This window comes from Chiloscyllium plagiosum, unplaced genomic scaffold, assembly GCF_037043375.1.
Source record: "Chiloscyllium plagiosum isolate Xiang-an unplaced genomic scaffold, Cpla_swu_hap1 HiC_scaffold_17, whole genome shotgun sequence".
In the NCBI taxonomy this organism is placed as follows: domain Eukaryota; kingdom Metazoa; phylum Chordata; class Chondrichthyes; order Orectolobiformes; family Hemiscylliidae; genus Chiloscyllium; species Chiloscyllium plagiosum.
The window spans coordinates 46,336,402-46,357,489 of NW_028270155.1; the positions used below are offsets into that span (position 1 = coordinate 46,336,402).

The following is a 21,088-nucleotide window of genomic DNA, read 5'->3' on the forward strand; positions in this document are numbered from 1 at the left end:
GCTGGATGCTAGTGAGTACAATCCCTTTTGTTTCCAGTTGAAGGTAGAGTTGAGATGTGACACTGACAAAGTGATTTGAATGCACTGGGTGACACCTTGAACCATGGGGAAATCTGCCATCTTGCTGCTTGCTTGGCCTATTTGTTTCTGGTAAGAGCGGGAATTAAATGAAATTGCCTCTAATGCCCCCTCTGATTTTTTTTTTTAGAATTCAGTTAAGTGTACATCTCTTTCAATTTTGTTTTTGGCATGGCTTTACATGTATAATAACGTAAATGGATTGACTTATGTGCAGCTGCTGGGGTCTTTAGCTTGTCACATGCCTTCCAACCTATGGGGAATCTTTGTTAGAATACTTTATTGCATAAGAGATTGTCTGTTCAGTGGTGTAGTGGTAATGTCACTGCACTGGTAATCCAGTGGCCTACTCTAATGTTCTGGTCATACGAGTTCAAATCCCACCTGTGATACCTGGTGAAATTTGAATTCAGCTTTGATTTCAAAAACCTTAGTTAAAAGCTGACATAAAAACCAGTTTGTTTCAGTAATGTCCTTGAGGAAGGAAATTTACTGTCCTGACCTGGTCTGGTCGATATGTGACTGCAGACCCACAGTATAGTAGCTGACTCTTCACAGTCCTCAGGAGTAAAAACTAAAAGAACTGTGCATGCTAGAAATCAGAAACAAAAACAGAAATTGCTGGAAAATCTCAGCGGTCTGGCAGCATCTGTGGAGAGAGATCAAAGTTAACATTTCAGGTCCAATGGCCTTTCCTCAGAACTCAATTCAACCATGCAGACTAAGTTTCTTAAACTGAACTAGTTCCATTTGCCTACGTTTGACCCATATTCATCTAAACCTTTCCTATTCATGTATCTGTCCAAATGTCTTAACTGTACTTGCATCTACCACTTCCTCTGTCAGCTTGTTCTATCTACTTTGTGTAGAACAAGCTGCCCCTCAAGTCCCTTTTAAATATTTCCCAGTCACCTTAAAACTATTAAAGGGTCACTTAACCGAAATGTTAACCTTGATTTCTCTCCACAGATGCTGTCAGACCTGCTGAGTTTTTATAGCAATTTCTGTTTTTGTGTCCTCAGAGATAGCCGAACAAGCCATTCGATTCAAGGACATTTAGGAATAGGCAACAAATGCTGATCTTGCCAGTGAAATCCATATCCCATGATCAAAATATAAATAGGAAACTGTAGGTGTTGTAACTGTCCTTCAGTGCAGCCTGGAACAGGGCCTAACCCATTAAAGTTCATGGTAATAGTCCCTTGCATGATCATTGACAATTCCTTACTCTGAAGTTTCAGTTTTGGGGCTTAGCACTCCCACTTGACCCGACTTGATTACGTATTCCAGGAAAATTGAATTTACTAAAACTAAAACTCCTCTCTTGTTGTTCTGTGGTGACGTTCAGGAAGGAGAATCCTTGGACTGACTTGTTCCTCTTTTGAGAACTCTAGAAATGGCCCTATCCCCACCCATTCCAGCAGCTTGTGCTGCTTTGCATGACCTTTTTTCATTCTCAATCTCGTAGATATTTATTTTTGAAATAAAGCATCAGTCCAGCCATGATTGTTGGAGCACTGAGCTCCAGAAAGACATCATTAATGTAAAATCAGCATTATATGCTGATTAGTATCAACTATCTGCTCTGTACATTTCTGGAAAATGTTCACTGCAAGTGTATTAGCATAGTCAATGAGATGGTATTAAGGTGAAATTCACTCCACGTGTGCATGACACGTGCTATTTTGGAGCCTCAAGTTCAGTTGAAGCACCAAAAAAGGTTTGTTAATAATCCAATATCTCACTGATAGTCCAGAATTTAAGTATTTGGAGAAGAACTTGCAGGAGATACTGATGAAACAAGTTTTTTTTGTGTGTCTGAAATATGCGAAGTATTGTATTGAAGTGGAAGTGCCTTACTGAAACTAACAAGTAAGAAAATGTAGGAGAAAATAAAGTTGTTGGAAGTTTTTTGCATGTTTCAATGGAGAACTCTTTCCAGTGATTGGAAAGAGCTGATTTATTTGATTTGTGGATAAAATCAGAGATTGCGAAAAAAGTTATTTGAAAAACAACACAAAACCCTGATATTTGCAAGAGAACAGGCCCAGATGGAATGTTTCCAAGAGAACGGAAGGAAGTGGGACTGGAGGTAAAGAGAGTTGTAAGTGTTTTGTTTTTGAAGTTCATTAAGTACAGAGGTAATAAATGGTCAGAAAATAGCTTAGGCTCCTGTATTTCATAAAGAAAACATATAAAATGTAATCCCTGATGTACAGGCCACTCAGCATGAGAGGAAAAGTATTGGTGTCTATTCTTAAGCAAATAATTTCAAGTTACTCAATGGTACTAATTGTGGCCTGTGAACAAAGGGTTTGAGCAAATTTATTAAAAATCGTTTGAAGCAACTGAATTATGAATTAAGTGATTTAAAAAATGTACAAAATATGCAAATATAATGAAAGATATTAAATCCTTCTTTTAGAAAATAGTAGCATGTTTCAGGAGCCTGGTAGTCAAAGTCGAGTAAAGATAGATTTTTGTAACTGGATAGGACTTTGGGTGCATTGAAAAAAGCAACCCATGAAACGAAAGATACATCCAATCAAGTAATGTATAATGTGAACAAAGATTGAAATTAGCAAGCAATGCAGGACAAAGTTTGTTATGCTAATTAAATTTAGTATGTGCAGAATTCTATGAAAATTTAAAACAGTGAGACTAGCACATTACCTAGTATTATGATTGGATGCAGTTATGATCTCCATTATGGGGAAAGTTTATGGATTTGAGAGAACAAAGGAGATTCTCATTTGTATTGCAACATTATCACATTTTCACATATTATATGGTCAATGGATTTTTTTGGGGGGTGCAGGAAGGTTTGTAGTGGAGTTCATCAGGGTTCAATATTGAGACCCTTGATTTTCCTAATGTATCTTAATGATCTAGATCTTGGTGTGCCAGGGATAATTTCAGAGCTGATGGATGATTCAAAACTAGGAAGCATCGTAAACTGTGAGAAGGACATTGTAGACCTTCAAAAGGACATTCAAAAGTTGAGGGAGTGAGCAGAAAGGTTGAAGAAGTTCAATGCAGAGACATTTTAGTAGGAATAATGTGAACAGACAACACAAAATAAGTGGTACAATTCTAAAGGGGGTGACGGAGCAGAAGGATCTGAGTGCACTTGCGCACACGCTTTAGGAATATAGGAACAAGAACAGGCCAGTTAGCCTGTCAAGTTTGCCCTACCATTCAATAGGATCAAGGCTGATCAAATATTTCAACTCACTATATCCCCATAACCCTATACACCACTGGGAATCCAAAATCTATCAGTCTCTACCGTAAACGTACTCAAACACTGAGCCTCCACAACCCTCTGTGATAGAGAATTCCAAAGATTTGACAACTGTCCTTATGTCCACATCCTTATGTGGACATCCTTATGTCCACCATAAGTGGTATCCCATTAATTTTAAATGGTGCCTCCTAGTTTTAGACTCCCAAACACTACCTGTCTATTCCTTTTAAGTATTTGGTAGATTTTAACGAGATCACCTTTCATTCTTTGAAACGCTAAAGTATACAGGTCCAGTTTGCCCAATCTCTCTTTATAGGCCAGTCCCACCATCTTGGGACCAAGTTTGTTGAATCTCCCTTGAGGGCATTAATCTCCTTTCTGATTTAGTACTCCAGATAAAGTCTAACTAAGCTTCTTGGACAGCCAGATGAAACATGATGTCTCATCTGAATGGTGTCATCTCTAACAGTGCGCACACTTTTAGTTTTGCAGTGAGCTTTCAGCACAACATTTCTGCCTATGCTCCTGGCCTCTATGCGAATGCTGTACCAATTGAGCCAAGCATAGATCTGTAGTTTAGAGCTCAGATAGCTCAGCTGGTGAAGTATAGGACTTGTAATCTGAGGGTGTAGTGTTCAACTCCCTGTTTAAGCATTAAAGTGAGGCCCTTTGGTGCATTCTGGGGCAGTGTCCCTACCTCTGAGCTAGGAGACCTGGCTACAATTCCCCACTTCTCCCAAATGTGTATCACAACTTTTGGAGCTGATTGGATCCCAACTGGGGCCTCCTGCTTCAGAGGTAGGGACATTATCACTGTGCTATAAGAGCCCTATAATATAATATAACTTGAAAGGGCTTTGCAAAATAAATACATGTGTGGTTTCAGTTCATTCAATCAGAATCAATAGGCATCAATCTTTCAAGTTTAAATACACTGCCACCTAGTAAGTTAAAATAAATCCATTTGAATGTTTAAATTGGAACTAGGTGGATTTCTGATTCCAGATAAAAGATTCAGGTTTAGGGTAGAAAACCTCAAAAATAATTTCCACCATATTGTTAGGAAGGTTGTCTGTTCCTGCATGTCTCTAACATCTGGTACATGACTTTAACCCTGCTCTCGCTCCATCAGTTGTATGACACTTTTACTATAAATTATGTGTCCTTTGATCCTGCCCCACTAGTGTCCTGATGAAGGAACAGCGCTCTGAAAGCTTGTGCTTCCAAATAAACCTGTTGGACTATAACCTGGTGTTGTGTGATTTTTAACTTTGTCCATTGAAGAAAGCATACTAGCCTCCATACAGCACCACCACAGTTTTCTGTCTAAGATCCATAATGGGGAGAGGGTGGGTGAAATGATTGGAAGAAATTCATGGCTTGCTACTTGAATCTGCAATTCCACACTCTTTCTAGATTAGTGGTGCTGGAAGAGCACAGCAGTTCAGGCAGCATCCAAGGACCAGCGAAATCGACGTTTCGGGCAAAAGCCCTTCACTCTTGCCAGTATTCCTGATTTTAGTTTTACTTCTTGTGCTTGTAAATATTGGGTCATACAATAAACTGCATTTAGAAGTGAAAGAGCTAATTCTTTTGACTTTCTCCATCTTAGATGTTAACAATACATGGCAAAAAACTGAAAATAAATGTGTGGACGAGTCAAAGAATTTCGAGAAGAAAACCCGTGCCCCCCTCAGGTAAAGAAAACAAGCCTTCCGTATCTTTTCAAAATGTTAAACCTGCTGACATTTAGATCGTCTCTGTGATTAGCATGTAATTGTGATTATGTTGAATAATCTTTACTTGTTGCTATACAAACCCTTTATTGTACACTGAAATAATCCTACAATATGAAATGTAATTTGCATTAGTGGTTCACAATTTACAAGGATGTATGTTGATTTTTATGTAAAATTTAGTACGTGTTGTATTTTGCCTGCAAACACTGAAGGAAAAACAGCTGGAGCACCATCTAGATTAAATTTCTTATGGAATGAATATACATCAAGTTACTCTTTTTCAGACGTCACAACAGTGACCAGCATCCCCAGCAAAATAGCTGCCATCGCCACTGTGTGGATGAGAACATAGAAAGGAGAAACCACTACCTTGACTTGGCAGGGATAGAAAACTACACTTCAAAATTTGGACCAGGTACAAGGATCTAAATTAGAACAGAAAAAAGATATTGTAATTCTTTAACAGGGGATATGTGGTTACTTATTTCTATGTTTTGACATTAAGGTTGGATTTTAACTATCAGCTGGACTGCATCAGCCAATCCCCATTTGTATGCTACAAGTAGATTTGCGTGCTTTGAGGGCCATTGCATTATTTGCCATGTTTGTGACTGGCTGCCGTGCCAACCAGGTACTGTTGTACTCTGGGCAAGTGCAGTGTTAGACAGTAGAGATTGGGAAAGATGTCTGGGCTAGGGGTCTGAGTGCAAAATCAACTAAAGGAAAGTGAGGACTGTAGATGCTGGAGATCAGAGCCGAGAGTGTGGTGCTGGAAAAGCACAGCAGGTCAGGCAGCATCCGAGGAGCAGGAAAATTGACGCTTTGGGTAACCCAAAACATCGATTTTGCTGCTCCTCAGATGCTGCCTGACCTGCTGTGCTTTTCCAGCACCACATTTTCAACTAGGTTCTGAGTACAGCAATCCACATTATCTCTGTCTCTCTTTTGCCTATTTCCATGGGTCTGTCTGACCAGTGATATCCAGTGGCCACACCAGGTTGGATGGGACTTCTTGTACAAATAGTTTCAACCTCAGCTTACATGAACCAATAAGAGACATTTTACAGCACAGAGGATTGAATGGAGGTTGTATCTTTGTGTTGATCAGAAAAATTGGAGCAAGCATTGTCTAGAAAAGAGCCTAAAGTCAGGGCAAGCAACAAATGCAAAAAAAGTTTAAGAATTTGGGAGCTAATGTACAGTTATTGTTAGGAAGTTATAATAAAAATTATTTTTAAGCTTTGGACTGATCTAAGTGTTTATTCCACAGGTTCACCTCCAGTGGCTTCGAGAAAGGAAAGTCATGTGAAAGTTTCTCAACATGCCAGATCCCGTTCCCATGATCCTGAGGTCATGCACAGTCACCACAGGAAATGTCAAACTGTGGATGGAGGGCACAGTCACCTTAATCATTCTTCTTACACTCGGATGATTGAATTACAGCAAAGACTACGTAATCAGGACAGCAGCAAGCACTTAGTCAAATCGCCGAGAACCCTGAGCAAAAATATGATGGCTTCGGTCCAGGCTGGAAAGGTTGGCAAAAACAAGTTTTCACAAAGTCTCTACATGCCACTGACCTCCACTCCTGTTGTAGTCACCCCAAATATTCCATATCTACCCATGCAGCTTGGTCAACAACATCAACAGAGTCACAAGAAACACAAACAAAGATCGAAGGATAGCCATCAAGTGTATAAAACCTTTCAGCCCCCTTCAAGAGTAGTAGAGCAAGAGCATGTGAGGGATTTGCCATCTCTTATGCTGTATGAAGGCCATGTTGGTCGGATTGTTCAGAGACATGAACATCATCACCACCATGAACATCATCATCACTACCATCATTTCTACCAGACATGAGCGGAGAAAACCAGGGCATTCAATGAGAACATAAAAAGTACACTATTCAATTTGAAGGAGAGATTTCTGACTGGATTTTATCACCTTCAGTCTACACAGTATTGTTGATGTTAACTATAACATGCAAAGTTCATTACTTTGACAGTGAATAATAATGAGATGAAGTGAAACTAAAAGACTTTTGAACAGCTGGCTACCTCTCGTGTTAATTCAGATTTTATTTTCTTTAACCTATAAAATGTGCCACAGGAGGTTTTAATGTAAATTTTTTGTAAAAGTTTTGTGTTGTCTAGAGTATCATTTAAATTTCTGTATTTGAAATATTTTCTGTATTAAGTTCCACATTACCCATATTTGCCAACACTACAGTTATTATAATAATGTACTTTTAATTATTCCTTCTGGAGTCAAATTGTTTTCTACATTTTTGAGATGTAGCCTAAAGGAAAGAAACGCTGCTAAGTGTTCTGAAAGATTTGTGCCCTGATTGGTGCATTTTTTTTCTTAGTTTATTTGATTGTTTAAATTCATTGCTTTCTGGCGAAGAGTTGTTGATTTGAATGTTTTGTGACTGAACACCTATTTGAATTGTTTTGAAATATCCAAGACAGTGGCATGCCTCCTAGGTTACTTCTGATCTGACTACATATTATACATGGAGTGAAATGGTTAGTCAAAACTGTGCACATAATTTTCAAAACTTTGTGCAGTAGTCAGTGCATAGTGTTACAGATTGGAGGTTTACTGTCTAACTTCTTGGGTGTAATCACTCACATGTAATTGAGATATTTATGCAGTGGAAGTTCTAAGAATGTGTATGAATGCAACTAACCCCAATGTTATAGCACTCAAATTCTGTCACTCCAATCCCACCAACTGGAGAAATTCAAGGTCACCATAACAACAATTGACCCTGTGCTATGGGACCGTGTTACACAGAAGGTGCAATGCTCTATACACATTTCAGAGAAGTTAACGAGTATATATTCTATCTCAGGTGCATTTTCTTTTAAAACTGTGGTTTGACTTTCTTTTTTGAGATACAAGTCTTTTCTGAAAGGAATGATAATGGACTTCTTCATGAGTGGTGCACAGGGAAGATGGGACATAACTTGATGCAACCAACTTCAGTTTTCAAGTAGTATCTCTAAATCTTATTGAACTAGCATAGGAGATAATCAAATGAAGATACCTCACCCATAATGGTGATATTCAGAAGCCTGTTGGGAGTTAGTTATGGTGAGTCTTTTGCACAAATGGAAGAAGGCTGTGAATGAGTGAGATATCCTGATAATTCTATGGCCAGCATCTTAAATGTACTACAGAGGAATTCTAAAGCACTACATGCTGCTGTTGACGATTAAGTGTTCAGCCTTTTTCACACAGCAAGGAAGATATCCCTGAAAAAAATCAGCTTTGCTCCAGGAAAAGGTCAGTAATAAACGTCAATGCTTCCTTTTCAGATAGGAAATATGTAACTAGAGGCAAATTTGGTTAGTGAATCTTTCTTGTATTAAGCAGCAAAATAAACTTAGAAACAATTGCGTTTAAATCACACAATAGACTATTGTTACTGATAAGATCATGTGATGTATTTCCAATAATGATTGATTTTGGGAAGCTCTTCTTTGTTGCAGTCTGTTCAGATAGCTGTGTCAATTAAACTGACACAGCAGAAATACACAACACAGACTGAAGTAGGTCTGTTCCCCCATGTTCACATTTACTCTAATGTCATCAGAAGTCAATTGCTGTGTGGAATTGTGCTTTCTTTCACATCAGTGAAAGGACACGTCCAATTCTGTAGGCGTGAAAGCATGGTGCCGTGGGCAGTGAAATCACCACTCACGAATTATAGAAGCAAACATTTAAAGAATATACTGTTTCATTGCAACAGCATCCTTGAAGAAAACGTTCTCAGTATATTTCAAGGATCCTTTTTCAGATTTACTAAGGAATTAAGGAGGCCATGAACTTTTTCATTTATCTGGGCTTAGACAGAGTTGTACCTTGATGCTAGGTATGTTACAAATACTGCTCATGTAGCAGTCTTTCCCTCCTAAGTATACTTTGTATTTATAAAATATATATTGGACTGAAAATGACATGTCTGATAAGCATATTGGATTTTTGTGTCATAGTGTTTTAATTATTAGCAATCTTGTGTTAACAAACTTAAGTCTAATGCAATCTTGTCTCCACCACTAGTATATTTTACACATTGTGTACATTCCCAACATGTGTAATGTTTTCTGACAGCCATGTAAAAGAACAATGTTTAAATTTGCATTTACTACATATTGTACCATTCAATTGTAAAACTACTTGTGTAACACAATTCATGTTCCCTTCTGAAATAATTTTTTTGGTATCCCTTTAATTGAATATATCTTTTCAGTATTTTGTATAGTATATATAGATGGTTTTGATTAAATGCTTTATTTATTTAATAGTAAAACTGTGCCAACCGGAACCCCTATTCATTAAAGGTAAATTAGTCGAACACATCAACAAACCGGTGTCCCAGAGACTAATTATTTGGCAATGTTCAACAATATTTCACTATGGGCCCTTCGGGACCGGTGAGTTTTGATCTTGTAGGACTGCCTGCCATTTTAGCAAAAAGGCAAACCTCACATAATGCAATTCTGCAGAACCTCATGAGACCTAATAAGAAACATTGCATACGCAGTCGCAAAGTTTTTACATTATTTATCTTGTGAGAAAAGTGGAAAGTTGGAAACAAGGCCTGTAAGCCAATCAAAAACACAAACTGCTAATCTGATTGTGAGTCATTATAGCTTTACCAGACCACAGGGCTTCTGTCTCGTTAGAGAGAGATGTCAGGGATGGTGGTTAAACCTGAGGGCCATCGTATCTCTGAGGAGAGACGTTGAGATGGAAAGTTCTGCAATGTAATTATAGTTACTAAGGACCAGATTTTATAGGTTTGTTACATTTTGGAGGCTAGTTATTGTTTAGCATAGTGCCATTATTTAAAACATTTTTTCATTTTGAGAAGAGAATATTTTATAAATAATGGAATGACATGAATTATAATAGTTCCAAACTTGCTTCTTTGAATGCAGTCACTTGCTTCTATTGAAGTTTCAAAAGTATGGGATCCCCATAAGCAACTGGGATTCAACCCCTAACCAGCCATTTCCTTTTGTTTTTACAATAGACTGCAACTGTCTCTGGATCAGTTTGTGTATAGCAATTGGTCATTGTTGCAAATTTACATTGTAAGTGAAAGGAATCATTCAAAATCAGAATCATAAAAAATATTATGTTCACCTAAATAAAACTTACAATGTATACATAGTAATAAGTAGTTAGTTATTTTACAGATATAAATAAATTATAATCAATTAACACTATTGACAATTTAATTTATCAGGTTCATTTTAATGCTAAAGGGTAACCATATATTCACCAAGAGTAACATAACCAAAGATTAAAGAAATTAATTTTTGACTTCTAAAGATTGAATCAAAAGGATCAAAAGCAAAAATTATAAAAATAATTAATGTTTTAGTATATGTTTGTCTATTTCTGTTTTTGATTTAACATTTTAGTAAATGCCAATGATTCAGGAATATTGGCTGAAGCTGATACTAAAGCTGAAAATGCATAAGAGAAATTAATATTAAAAGAGCACAGTTATAAAATCACTATTGCAGATGCTTCAATCACATTTAGTATGAACTGATAAGATTTGAATTTTCTACAATATCAAACTCAATCCATTATGCAAACTAGTTCCCCAATACTGGCAACGTATTCATTTCAGAAATCTTGAATAGGTGGCGGACAAGTGAATTGCTGATATTTTCATTCAGTCACCAACAAGCTGTTAAGTAATAGTTCTATCAATTAAGTTGGACCCATCTTTCACAAAGATTATTAATTTGGTTGGCTGGGAGTCTGTGTTATCACCTGCAGTTTGAGCTTGTTTCCTAAGGCAGTACATTATGTTCTAAGTCATGATTAGATTAGATTCCCTACAGTGTGGAACCCTTTGGCCCAACAAGACCACACCGATCCTCCAAAGAGCAACCCACCCAGACCCATGCCCCTACATTCACTCATGACTAATCCACCTAACACTATGGGCAATTTAGCATAGCCAATTCACCTAACCTGCACATCTTTGGATTGTGGGAGGAAACCCACATAGACACGGTGAGAATTTGCAAACTCCACACAGACAATCGCCTGAGGCGAGAATTGAACCTGGGTCCCTGGTGATGTGAGGCAGCAGTGCTAATCACTGAGCCTCTGTGCCCCTGCATGCAACAGGCTAAAATCCTACACCAGTATAACACCGTTTATTGTATAGTCCTAACTGTTTATGAACCAAAGAATGGGACTGAGCTACATGTGTTTAAATTGGTGGGGTGGGGGAGATGGGGTGGAAGTTAGATTTCATTATAGCCTCTAGATAAAACTTAACACACTTTCAGTTTTGCCTATTAAGATAACTCCTTCAGTTATCCTTCAGATAATATCCACAAACCAAAATGTTACTTTATCAAAGGGTTCTTCCTGGAATAAAAAAGCCTTTCCTGACTCTTGATTACAGTGGCAATCCCAATACTCCTTAAACTCCCTCAGCACATTTGAACAAGTGACCTTCTTCATAAAATAGTGTGAGATTTTAACTTACTGAAAACATTTTCAGTTGATCCAAGTTACAATCAAGTCCAATATGTTTCTTCAACTGTCATGCAGTGGTTCAGCCAGAAGTATTTCTTTTAAAAGAGCTTTATTCTTTAAACAGATACTCTTGGATAGCTGACTATCAAAGCGAGCTTTGCAATTGTCACTAGATAACACTGTCGACAACCTCTTTCATCACTTTGATTGAGAGTAGACTAATGGAGTATTAATTAGCTGGGTTGGATTTATTGTCCACCAACATTGATTGGATGTGGCAGGATTGGAGAGCTCAAATCTAATCTATTCATTATGGGATCACATAGCCCTGTCTATCCAATGCTGTTTGGCATGAAAGTAAGTGTTGTAGCTTCACCCCACATTGACACCTCTGTTTTAGTGTAACTGATACTACTCTTGGCATGCCATCCTGCACTCTTCATTTAGCCAAGATTGATCCCCTGCTTTGGTGGTAGTAGGAGAGTGAGTGATTGGTCAAACCTTCAGTCCACAGATTGTGATTGACTGCATTTCTGCTGATGGCCCACATTGTCTCACAGATGTCGTTCCGAGTTGCTAGATCTGTTTGAAGGCTATACCATTTAGCACAATGGTGCATCAATGCTCTTCATTTTGTGAAGATGGGACTTTGTCTTCATGTTGACTATGCAGTGTTCACTCCCACCAATATTGTCAAGGATAAATGCATCTGCATAAGAGATTGAATAATCTAAGGTCAAGTAGATTTTCTTCTATTGCAGATCCAGTCTAACAGCTTATCCTTCAGAACACAGGCAGTAGTCATGCCAACGATGGTGATGGATATTGAAGACCACCCGCCCAGAATACATTCCATGTCTTTGACACCTCAATGCTTCCTCTGACATATTAATTCATCACCTAGAGGGACAGTATGTGGTAATTTTAGGAGTTTGATGTAAACGTTTGATCTAATGACATGAGACTTCATGTAGTTAGGAGTCCATATTAAGGAGACTCAGGCAACTCGCTGTGCCTGCCTATATCACACTGTTCCACCACCTCTGGGTCTATCCTTCTGGTTAGACAGGGCATAGGGATTGTGAATGTGATGTCTGGAACATTGCAAAATACCGTGACTATGACTGGCTATCTCGAACTATTGCTTGACCAGTCTGTGGGACAGCTCTGCTAATTTTGTCAAAAGCTTTTTGCAATTAGTTAGAAATGCCACACGTTTTGGTGCTGGGGCCTTCGTGATTTGTAATCTCAATCAACAATTTGAATAAAGGGGCTAAAGTAATAGTAGCTAAACTTTGAATGATACAAAGATAGGTAGGAAAGTAAGTAATCAAGTGGACATAGAGTCAACAAAGAGATTTAGGTAGGTTAAGTAAGTTTGAATGGAGAGGGATTGCAGAATAGATTGAGTGAGTAAATATTTGGCTAATGCAGTTTAATATGAGAATACTTGAAGTTGTTTACTTTGGCAGAAAGAATAGAAAAGCAGTATATTATTTGGATTGAGAGAGATCACAGGAGTCTGTGATACTGTGGGATTTACCTCAGCAGTGATTTGAATATATACAAAGCTGAACTAAACATTTTTTGATCAACAAGGAAGTGAAGGTTTATGGGGACGGGTCGGAAACTTCTCAAATGGTTAAAATGGCTTAATCCTGCTTCTAATTCTTTTGTTCTTAACCTCTTAGTGATCTTAATCCCTGTTATTTGCTTTAGAATGTTTATTATCTCATGTACAGTCATGGGTGTGAATAGTTCAGAGGTGGTTATGTTGCCATTTCTGTAGCTGTAAGCTAAAATTCAGGCAGGACTCATGAACGTCTTCAAAATCATTCTGTCACAATTTAGAAATTAAATGGGAGAGCTGTTTGCTTGCCATTTCTGTCACAATGTCAGCCACTTACGTGATTTACCCAAGGCAATACAGGATGTTGGATGCATGAAGTGTATGGTAAAGCACAGCAGTTTGTGCTATCACTATGACATTTCCAAAGCCCTGATGGGATTAACTATCAACAGAAAATGACTGTCTGATAGTGGGGCATCCCATCCACAAAAGCTGCATGCCAATCATAGGACTAGCAGCTTTCCAGTCTCAGCAGGGCCAATGGAATTATTGGTTACCGCTGGGATTGTAGCCAGCCTAGGGCCAATGACAATGGACAAGCTCCTAGAACAAAAGTTTATTGGGATCAGGCCCAGGCAAAAGGAAGGAGGTCACTGTGAGGCTAGATAGGTGATCTAGCAAATCCTTGTGGTCAGAAAAGGTCCAATCCTTATTGAAGTCTGTAGTAAGCCCGCCAACTTTTATTTAAACCGAAATTCCAAATAATTAGCCACTTACAGAACTTGAAGTGAATTTAGGTGTGAAGTCTGTCTTCAGCCTTCCACATTTCTGACTTTATCCAGGGGATCTTTGAAGGCGAGGATCATTATATCTCCCACTTGCCCTCCTGATTCTATAACCCTCCTCACTCCCTGGGGAGAAAATTACCATGCCCTGGATATGTAACTACCTCTCTTAATGCACTGCAAATTGCAGGAGTACTTAGCACCTTTAATTTACAATCATGTATACAAATCTAGCATGTGCTGCTAAATAACCATGCCAAGTTTTGATCCTGAATTAGTTCCTGTTTAATCTAGCTTTTTTGATGTTTTGCTAAGCTATTACATATGATGCATTGCACTGTTTTCCTTTGGGGAATTGGGAGGCATTAAGAAAACCTCACCAAACTAGAGTGACATTCCTTGTGTTTAGGGAGAATTAACTTAAAATGGATTGTCCACTTGCCCCCCAGATCCTGTTTCAAACTGGTTTGATTAAATTTTTTTGTAACTCTTCAAATAATCTTGCTGTGTTAGCAACTTCAGTTAAGTTTTACTTAACTGAAGGCAGGTTTTGCAAACAGTGCAATGTCTGAAAGGATGAAAGGTTTCATTCTATGTGACTTTTCCTAGTTCTCACATTATCTGAATATTGTAAAAAAAAATTGTATCCTTTGAGAATTGCAAAAGATGTGGTTTAACTTGAACATCATGAAATGGAGGATTATATTAACTGCGATTTAAAGAATTGCAGTATGGGTATGTTGCTAAAATCATAGATATGGAAATGTAATTACATTTCATCATATATTCTCCTTTTTCAAAAATCCGATTGGATGCAGCAAGAATGATGCATCAAAATTAGTCTTTAAATATGCTATTAATATATTTAATTTTTTAAAATGTTTGCTGTGTCATTCAGTATAACTTAATTCATTAACCTCTTATCAGTATCTCCTAAACATATTATCCTTGTTCATTCCAAGTAGTTTAATGAACAGAATCCAATACCCATATCAATTTTTTAAAAATCTTAGATTTTTTGTGAATTGGTGCCAAAAATCCACAAACACATTTTGAATGTACTGGAGAAGTATTACTTTATTATGTGTAACGTGAACACACTGTTTCTCTTGATCAATAAAAGCTAAATGAATATAAGTTTAAAAGCTTCTTGACAACAGTTGTTGTAATGTATATACAGTTTTACTATTATAAAACATCCAAACATGCCTACGTGAGTGCAATAAGACAAAAAAAAGTCACTACAAGCAAGCCCTAGGTTATGAATGTGTTCCATTCTTGAGGCCCTTTGTAAGTCGATTATATGCAAGTCAGAACACAATGCAGAACAATATAAAGTGGCTGATTGTGGTAGAAGCAAGGTTAATATGTCAGATCTTTAAAATTGCACCCGTATGCAATCACATAAGTATGAAGTGTTTGTAAGTTGGGCATTTATAAATTAGGAACCCCTGTATATTGTGTTAATGCCATATCCCATAACACCAAAACATGATAATTGGAGAAGCAGGAAGGGAACAGACAAGTGCATTTTTAGGCTGCTGTTTTCAGCTGTGCAGTATTCTTTTCATCAGTGTGCAGAATATTTCAATGGCTGCAGAGTTGGGAATGGAGGAGGTGACATTCTCAGCTTCTAGCCACCAGCCAGTGTGTAAGCAGAGTCCCCTTGGGTGTATTTATGAAGATGCTGGCTGAGAAGAGTGATGTCTAACTGTGTGCAGTAGTGGGTAGTGAATTCTGTGTCATATTAAGACCAATCTACTATCAGTGACTGACACTTCCGTGTCTTCAGGTGCAGTGGTAATGTCCCTACTCTGGACCAGAAGACTTGGGTTCAAATCCCACTGCTCCACAGGTGGGTCATAACATATCTGAGCAGATGGACTCAAAAGATTTACAAACAGTGTTTGGAATTGTCCTGTCAACATCAAGCTGCTTGCTAAGAGTGAATGAATTGAGATGGATTCAAGGACCGGAGTGGAAAAAGATTGTTATGTTTACCAAACACCTTATTTCCCCCTCTCACCCACACACACTCTGGCCATGAGTGCAATATTGACCCCAAGGGTAACCAGAGGAGAAGATTCTCCCCCTGCATTGATGGTCTGATGGTAGCTCCTTTTTTATGTTACAAGTTTTTCACAAGTCCTAACAGGGTACCTCAATCTTGAGGCATCACTTCTTCATATGTCTTCAACTCCCAAACCCTGCACCTGATGAAGGAGTGTGGCTCTGAAAGCTTGTGATTTCAAATAAATCTGTTGGACTATAACCTGGTGTTGTGTGATTTTTGACTTTGTCCAACTCAGGCACATCCACATGATCCCAAAGCCTCATGTGAGCTGCTAATCCTTTACTGCTGGATGGCTTCCTCTTGGCTATCCAGCCTTACAGAACTAAAGTCTATCCTTCATTGCACTGGGCTTCTGGAAGTAGCCACTTCATTGCCTGCCTCAATATAACTCACTCTTTGGTCCTGGTGCTAGAAAGTTTGGGATCCAGACTGGCATTTCCTCCTGACAGCAGGATCTTGAATCCCAAGTGAAAAGTCTGTCCAGTGAGAGATTTTCACCAAAAATGTTATTTCATTTTATTTTATTTTTTCAACAACGTAAAATTTCTATTAATAGTGTCAGACTTGTAGAGTTTGCTTTCAGCATGCATTAGACTGATTTGAACTGAAGGCTATCCCCCTTGGGTTTAAATGATAGACATGTGGCTGGTTCTCTCAGCCTATACACTGGGATGTATTGAATTACCTGCTTGATACATATCCTGGGGTTTGATTTTAATTTAGAATCAGCTGAATTGTCACATTAGCTGTCCATAAGAGTTTGATGTAAATCAGCTGCTTTGGAGCTCGAGAGAATTCAGAGCTCAATGTTACTTTGAAATCTGAACAGAATTCCCCATAATTTATATGTCAGCAAAGACTTCCAACCTTCTACAGTAAAAATAGAACAGAATAACAGAGAACAGAGTGGGATAAAAAGACTGCTGTCTTCATTGTTTAATTTCAAAAACAGAAGCAATGTTTTGAGCATAATGCTTAGTTTCTTTGCGATTCCGTACCAACACCATTAATATCAGCATCATGTGGAAATATTCATTTTTTATGGAGATGGTTTTGAGCTTCAGTATATTGCCAAAATGTGCATTGAGAAGCTGATAATATGTCTTGCTGTTTGGCATTATGCTATTTGACTACACACAGTGTATTTTGACAAATTTTCAAACTTGTGTTCGTAATATACCTATCCTTCCAATGACGCACTGTAATTGTGGTATGTTTTGGGACTTCATTCAATAAAACCCACACTATGGCGGAAATAATAATAATTGTTGAGATATTTTTGAGGGCCTATGCTGACAAAGTGTTTTAGTGCTCTCAGATAATAAGTATTGTGAAACACAATACCCTGCAGCTGAAACATACATAAAACTAGGATCTAATTGCTGTAACCATTCCTTCTCATGAGTATATCAATTAATTTAAAGGACTCTGCATTTGGAAGGGCAAGAACATTGTGCAATATATATAGGCTTGCTTTGCAATAACCAGCACATCAGACTGTTGCAATATACTGATACATTATTTATTCAATTCCTAAGACTTAAAAAGCATTGCAACTGTGGTAAGGTTATAAAATACATTAAAGCATCAGCAAACATAACATTAAGCAAAATAGTTAAGTAGCCAATTAGAACATATTAAGGATAGCAGGATAGGTGATGTGCCACAGCTACAGCATGTGGGACCTCCTGGTTGCCAGTTTGATCCAGAGGAAACCTATCGGCAATAAGTGAGATTTGAACTGTTCTTGCTCAGAGTTTATGAGCTGGAGATTGTATTACACATGCTGGAATTCATCAAGGAGGGGAAATATTACCTGGATTCTTTACGCAACAGGAAATAAATCCTCTTAGGATCAAGTATTCTGATTTGGTCAGTGTTCTTGGACAGAGAGTGTAATTGTGAGTGGAACAGATAAGGGGACTCAAAGGACAAGAACAGAGGAGCCTTAACTTTTGCAATTGTTCAAACAGGTTTGAGCTTCTTGTTTGGATGAAGAGGGGATTTACAAATTGGATGAGCACAATAATATGATGCAGAAAGCTATTCAAATGGTGGGAAGAAACAGGAATGTAGTCGTAGCAGAGGACAGTATAATCTGTGGGTTGACACCATCCCCTGCAGCAAAGAGCATGCATCCAGGTAGCCATTTATTTTTCTGGTGTGAAAGTTCAAGACATCTAGACAGCACTAGAGAGAAGATCTGAAGTGGGAAGATGAGGATCTAGTCCTCATGCTCCAGGTAGGTACAACCAACACAAACAGGTCAAAGAAGGAGGTTCTGCATAGTATGGAGAGGTAGCTACTAAATTCAAATGCAGGAGCTCAAAGGTCAAAATATCTGGATTATAACCTGAGCCACATGCAAATTGGTATAAGGCAAATCAGGAAAAATGTGTGACTCATTGTTGTGGGAGAAATGGGTTCTGGTTCATGGGCCATTGGGTACTGTTACTGGGAAGTGGGATCTATATTGCTGCAACTTTGTCCAGCTTAACAATGCTTCGGGCCAGTGTTCTTGTGAGTTGCATAACTAGGGAAACACAGAAGCCTTCAAACTAAATAGTAGGGCTAAGGATAACATTTGGGAAGATATAGCTATTCAAAATGTAGAGTCAAAGCAAGAGAGAAAAGTGGCAAAACAGGAAATGATAAGTGAAATAATTGTGCAGAGGCCAGTATTCCATCATCAATTCACCCTTTATTTACATGTGCACAGTATATATGCACACCAGCTAACTCAGAGTCTGTCCCTGAAGTGATTAGTCACTAAATCCTCTGTTTATATCTGTCAGCCAGGTCTCCCTGACTATGATCTTATAGTCAATAAGATTCATCTGGTTCCAAACATTATTATAATGTTATGAAGTTGATGGTGTGTACTGTACCTCTAAGAGAGAGTGAATGCTGTTCTGAACTGAGAGCTTACAAGCACCTGTATATATAACTGGATGGCAGTCCAAGAGTATACTGGAAAATTCAAAGTATGTCACATTTGGCTGCAAAATGGATACCTGAGTTGGTTGCTGTTTTGACAACAATGCAGATTTAACCAATCAGTTTAAATTATGCCCCAGGATACTAAAACCCAATCAAGTTTGAATTTATTGTTTTGCCAACATCAAAGCAATGAAACAATCTGATGTTGGGGATATAAAAGTGCATATGTTTTGAAAAATGGAGAGACAGCAACTGCCATTGAGATAGATCCAAGAATTTAGGAAAACTCTCTATCAAAGGTACCTTTTCATATGAAACATACTCGCTGTTAAAAGAAAGATGATCCAGGGAATTCAGCAGCCAGAAGAGTGAAGTCACAGAAGATGACAGCAGCTGCGTGGTTTTGAAATTAAGTTGATGTAATTTTAATAAGTGACTTATCGGAACAGCGTATTGTTATAGAGTTGGAGGCAGGTGATAAGCAATTAAGAGAAAGGGAGGCTTAGAGTTGTGAATAATTGTTGTTTAATGTTCACTTTTAGAGTTAAAAAATAAATTGATGTTAGTTCCTTTAAATAGTGGAATTTAGGAGTTCTCTGACACTCAAATTTTAACAGATTATGAGTCAAGAATCGAAGAGCATGGCACTAGAAAAGCACAACCAGTCAGGCAGCATCTGAGGAGCAGGGAAATTAACATTTCGAATATAGGCTCTTCATAAGGAATGAGGATGTGGCCCAAGGGGACTGAGAGATAAATGGGAGGCGTGGGGATGGGCCTGTGGGGGAATGTAGCTGGGAATGCAATAGGTAGATGAAGGTGGGACTGAAGGTGATAGGTTGGAGAGGAGGGTGGAGCGAATAGGTGGGAAGGAAGATGGACAGGTTAAGATGGTGGTGCCGAGTTGGAAGGTTGGATCTGGGATAAATCAGGGGAGAGGAAATGAGGAAAATGGTGAAATCCACATTGATCTATGTGGTTGGAGACTCTCAAGGCAGAAGATGAGGCATTCTTCCTCCGGGCATTGGGTGGTAAAGGTTTGCCGGTGTAGGAGGCCCAGAGCCTGCATGTCTTGGCGGAGTGGGAGGGGGAGTTGAAGTGTTCAGCCATGGGGCGGTGGGGTTGATGTATCTTGGGTAGGCAAGGTGAGGTTTTCTGGTTGATTGGTTTAATTAACAGAGGGGTTCACCTCCATGTCGTAACAGTTTGGGGGTTTGGTTCTGTGATTTGGATGGATTTGGACAGGTTTAGACAGATCTAGTCTGAGATTTGGACAGACTTGAAAAGATTTGGGGTTACAAAAGGTCCCAGCAAATTTAAACACTTGCCAATTAGTGTCCTAGATCTTTAAATAAAACTTAGATGAAGCAATTTGTTTAATATTGGTTACTTGTGGTTGGTTAAATTAAACGTGAGAGAAATGGCTAAAGAGGTTCTGGGGTTTGAAGATACTTTCCAAATTTTTTTAGATTAGATTACTTACAGTGTGGAAACAGGCCCTTCGGCCCAACAAGTCCACACCGACCCGCCGAAGCGTAACACACCCAGACCCATTCTCCTACATTTACCCCTTCACCTAATACCACGGGCAATTTAGCATGGCCAATTCACCTAACCTGCACATTTTTGGATTGTGGGAGGAAACCGGAGGACCCGGAGAAAACCCACGCAGACACGGGGAGAATGTGCAAACTCCACACAGAGAGTCGCCTGAGGCGGGAATTGAACCCAGGTCTCTGGCGCTGTGAGGCAGCAGTGCTAACCACTGTGCCACCGTGCCGCCCACATTTGCCAGGAAAGTTTAGAAAGACAGAGGAAGGACATACTACTAGAATTAGCAAATAGGTTAGAATTGGGTTTACAGGGACAAAAGAAAAGCTGAAATTGTAGTGGTGTTGGTCAAGTACTTGGGTGTATCAGAGAAACAGACAACTGCAGCAAACAAACTTAAATTGCAATTGAGGTAAATGGAATTAGAAGATACAGGGAGAGAAGAGGAGAAAGTGAGGTCTGCAGATGCTGGAGATCAAAGTTGAAACTTTATTGCTGGAACAGCACAGCAGGTCAGGCAGCATCCAGGGAACAGGAGATTCGACGTTTCGGGCACAGGCCCTTCTTCAGGAATGAGCAGAGAGT

General features: G+C 38.7%; 1 protein-coding gene across 3 annotated transcripts in view; it reads left to right on the forward strand.

Annotated features, from left to right (window-relative positions):
* Nucleotides 1–15,075, forward strand: part of nkd1 (NKD inhibitor of WNT signaling pathway 1) — a 110,733-nt gene extending 95,658 nt beyond the window's left edge. For all 3 annotated transcript variants that reach the window (XM_043706957.2, XM_087995894.1, XM_043706958.2), the window contains 3 exons: nt 4,938–5,022; nt 5,349–5,479; nt 6,335–15,075. In XM_043706957.2, the coding sequence (XP_043562892.1) occupies nt 4,938–5,022; nt 5,349–5,479; nt 6,335–6,924 (806 nt within the window). In that variant the 3' untranslated portion in view covers nt 6,925–15,075. The remainder of the gene's footprint in view (nt 1–4,937; nt 5,023–5,348; nt 5,480–6,334) is intronic.
* The last annotated feature ends 6,013 nt before the right edge of the window (nt 15,076–21,088 follow it).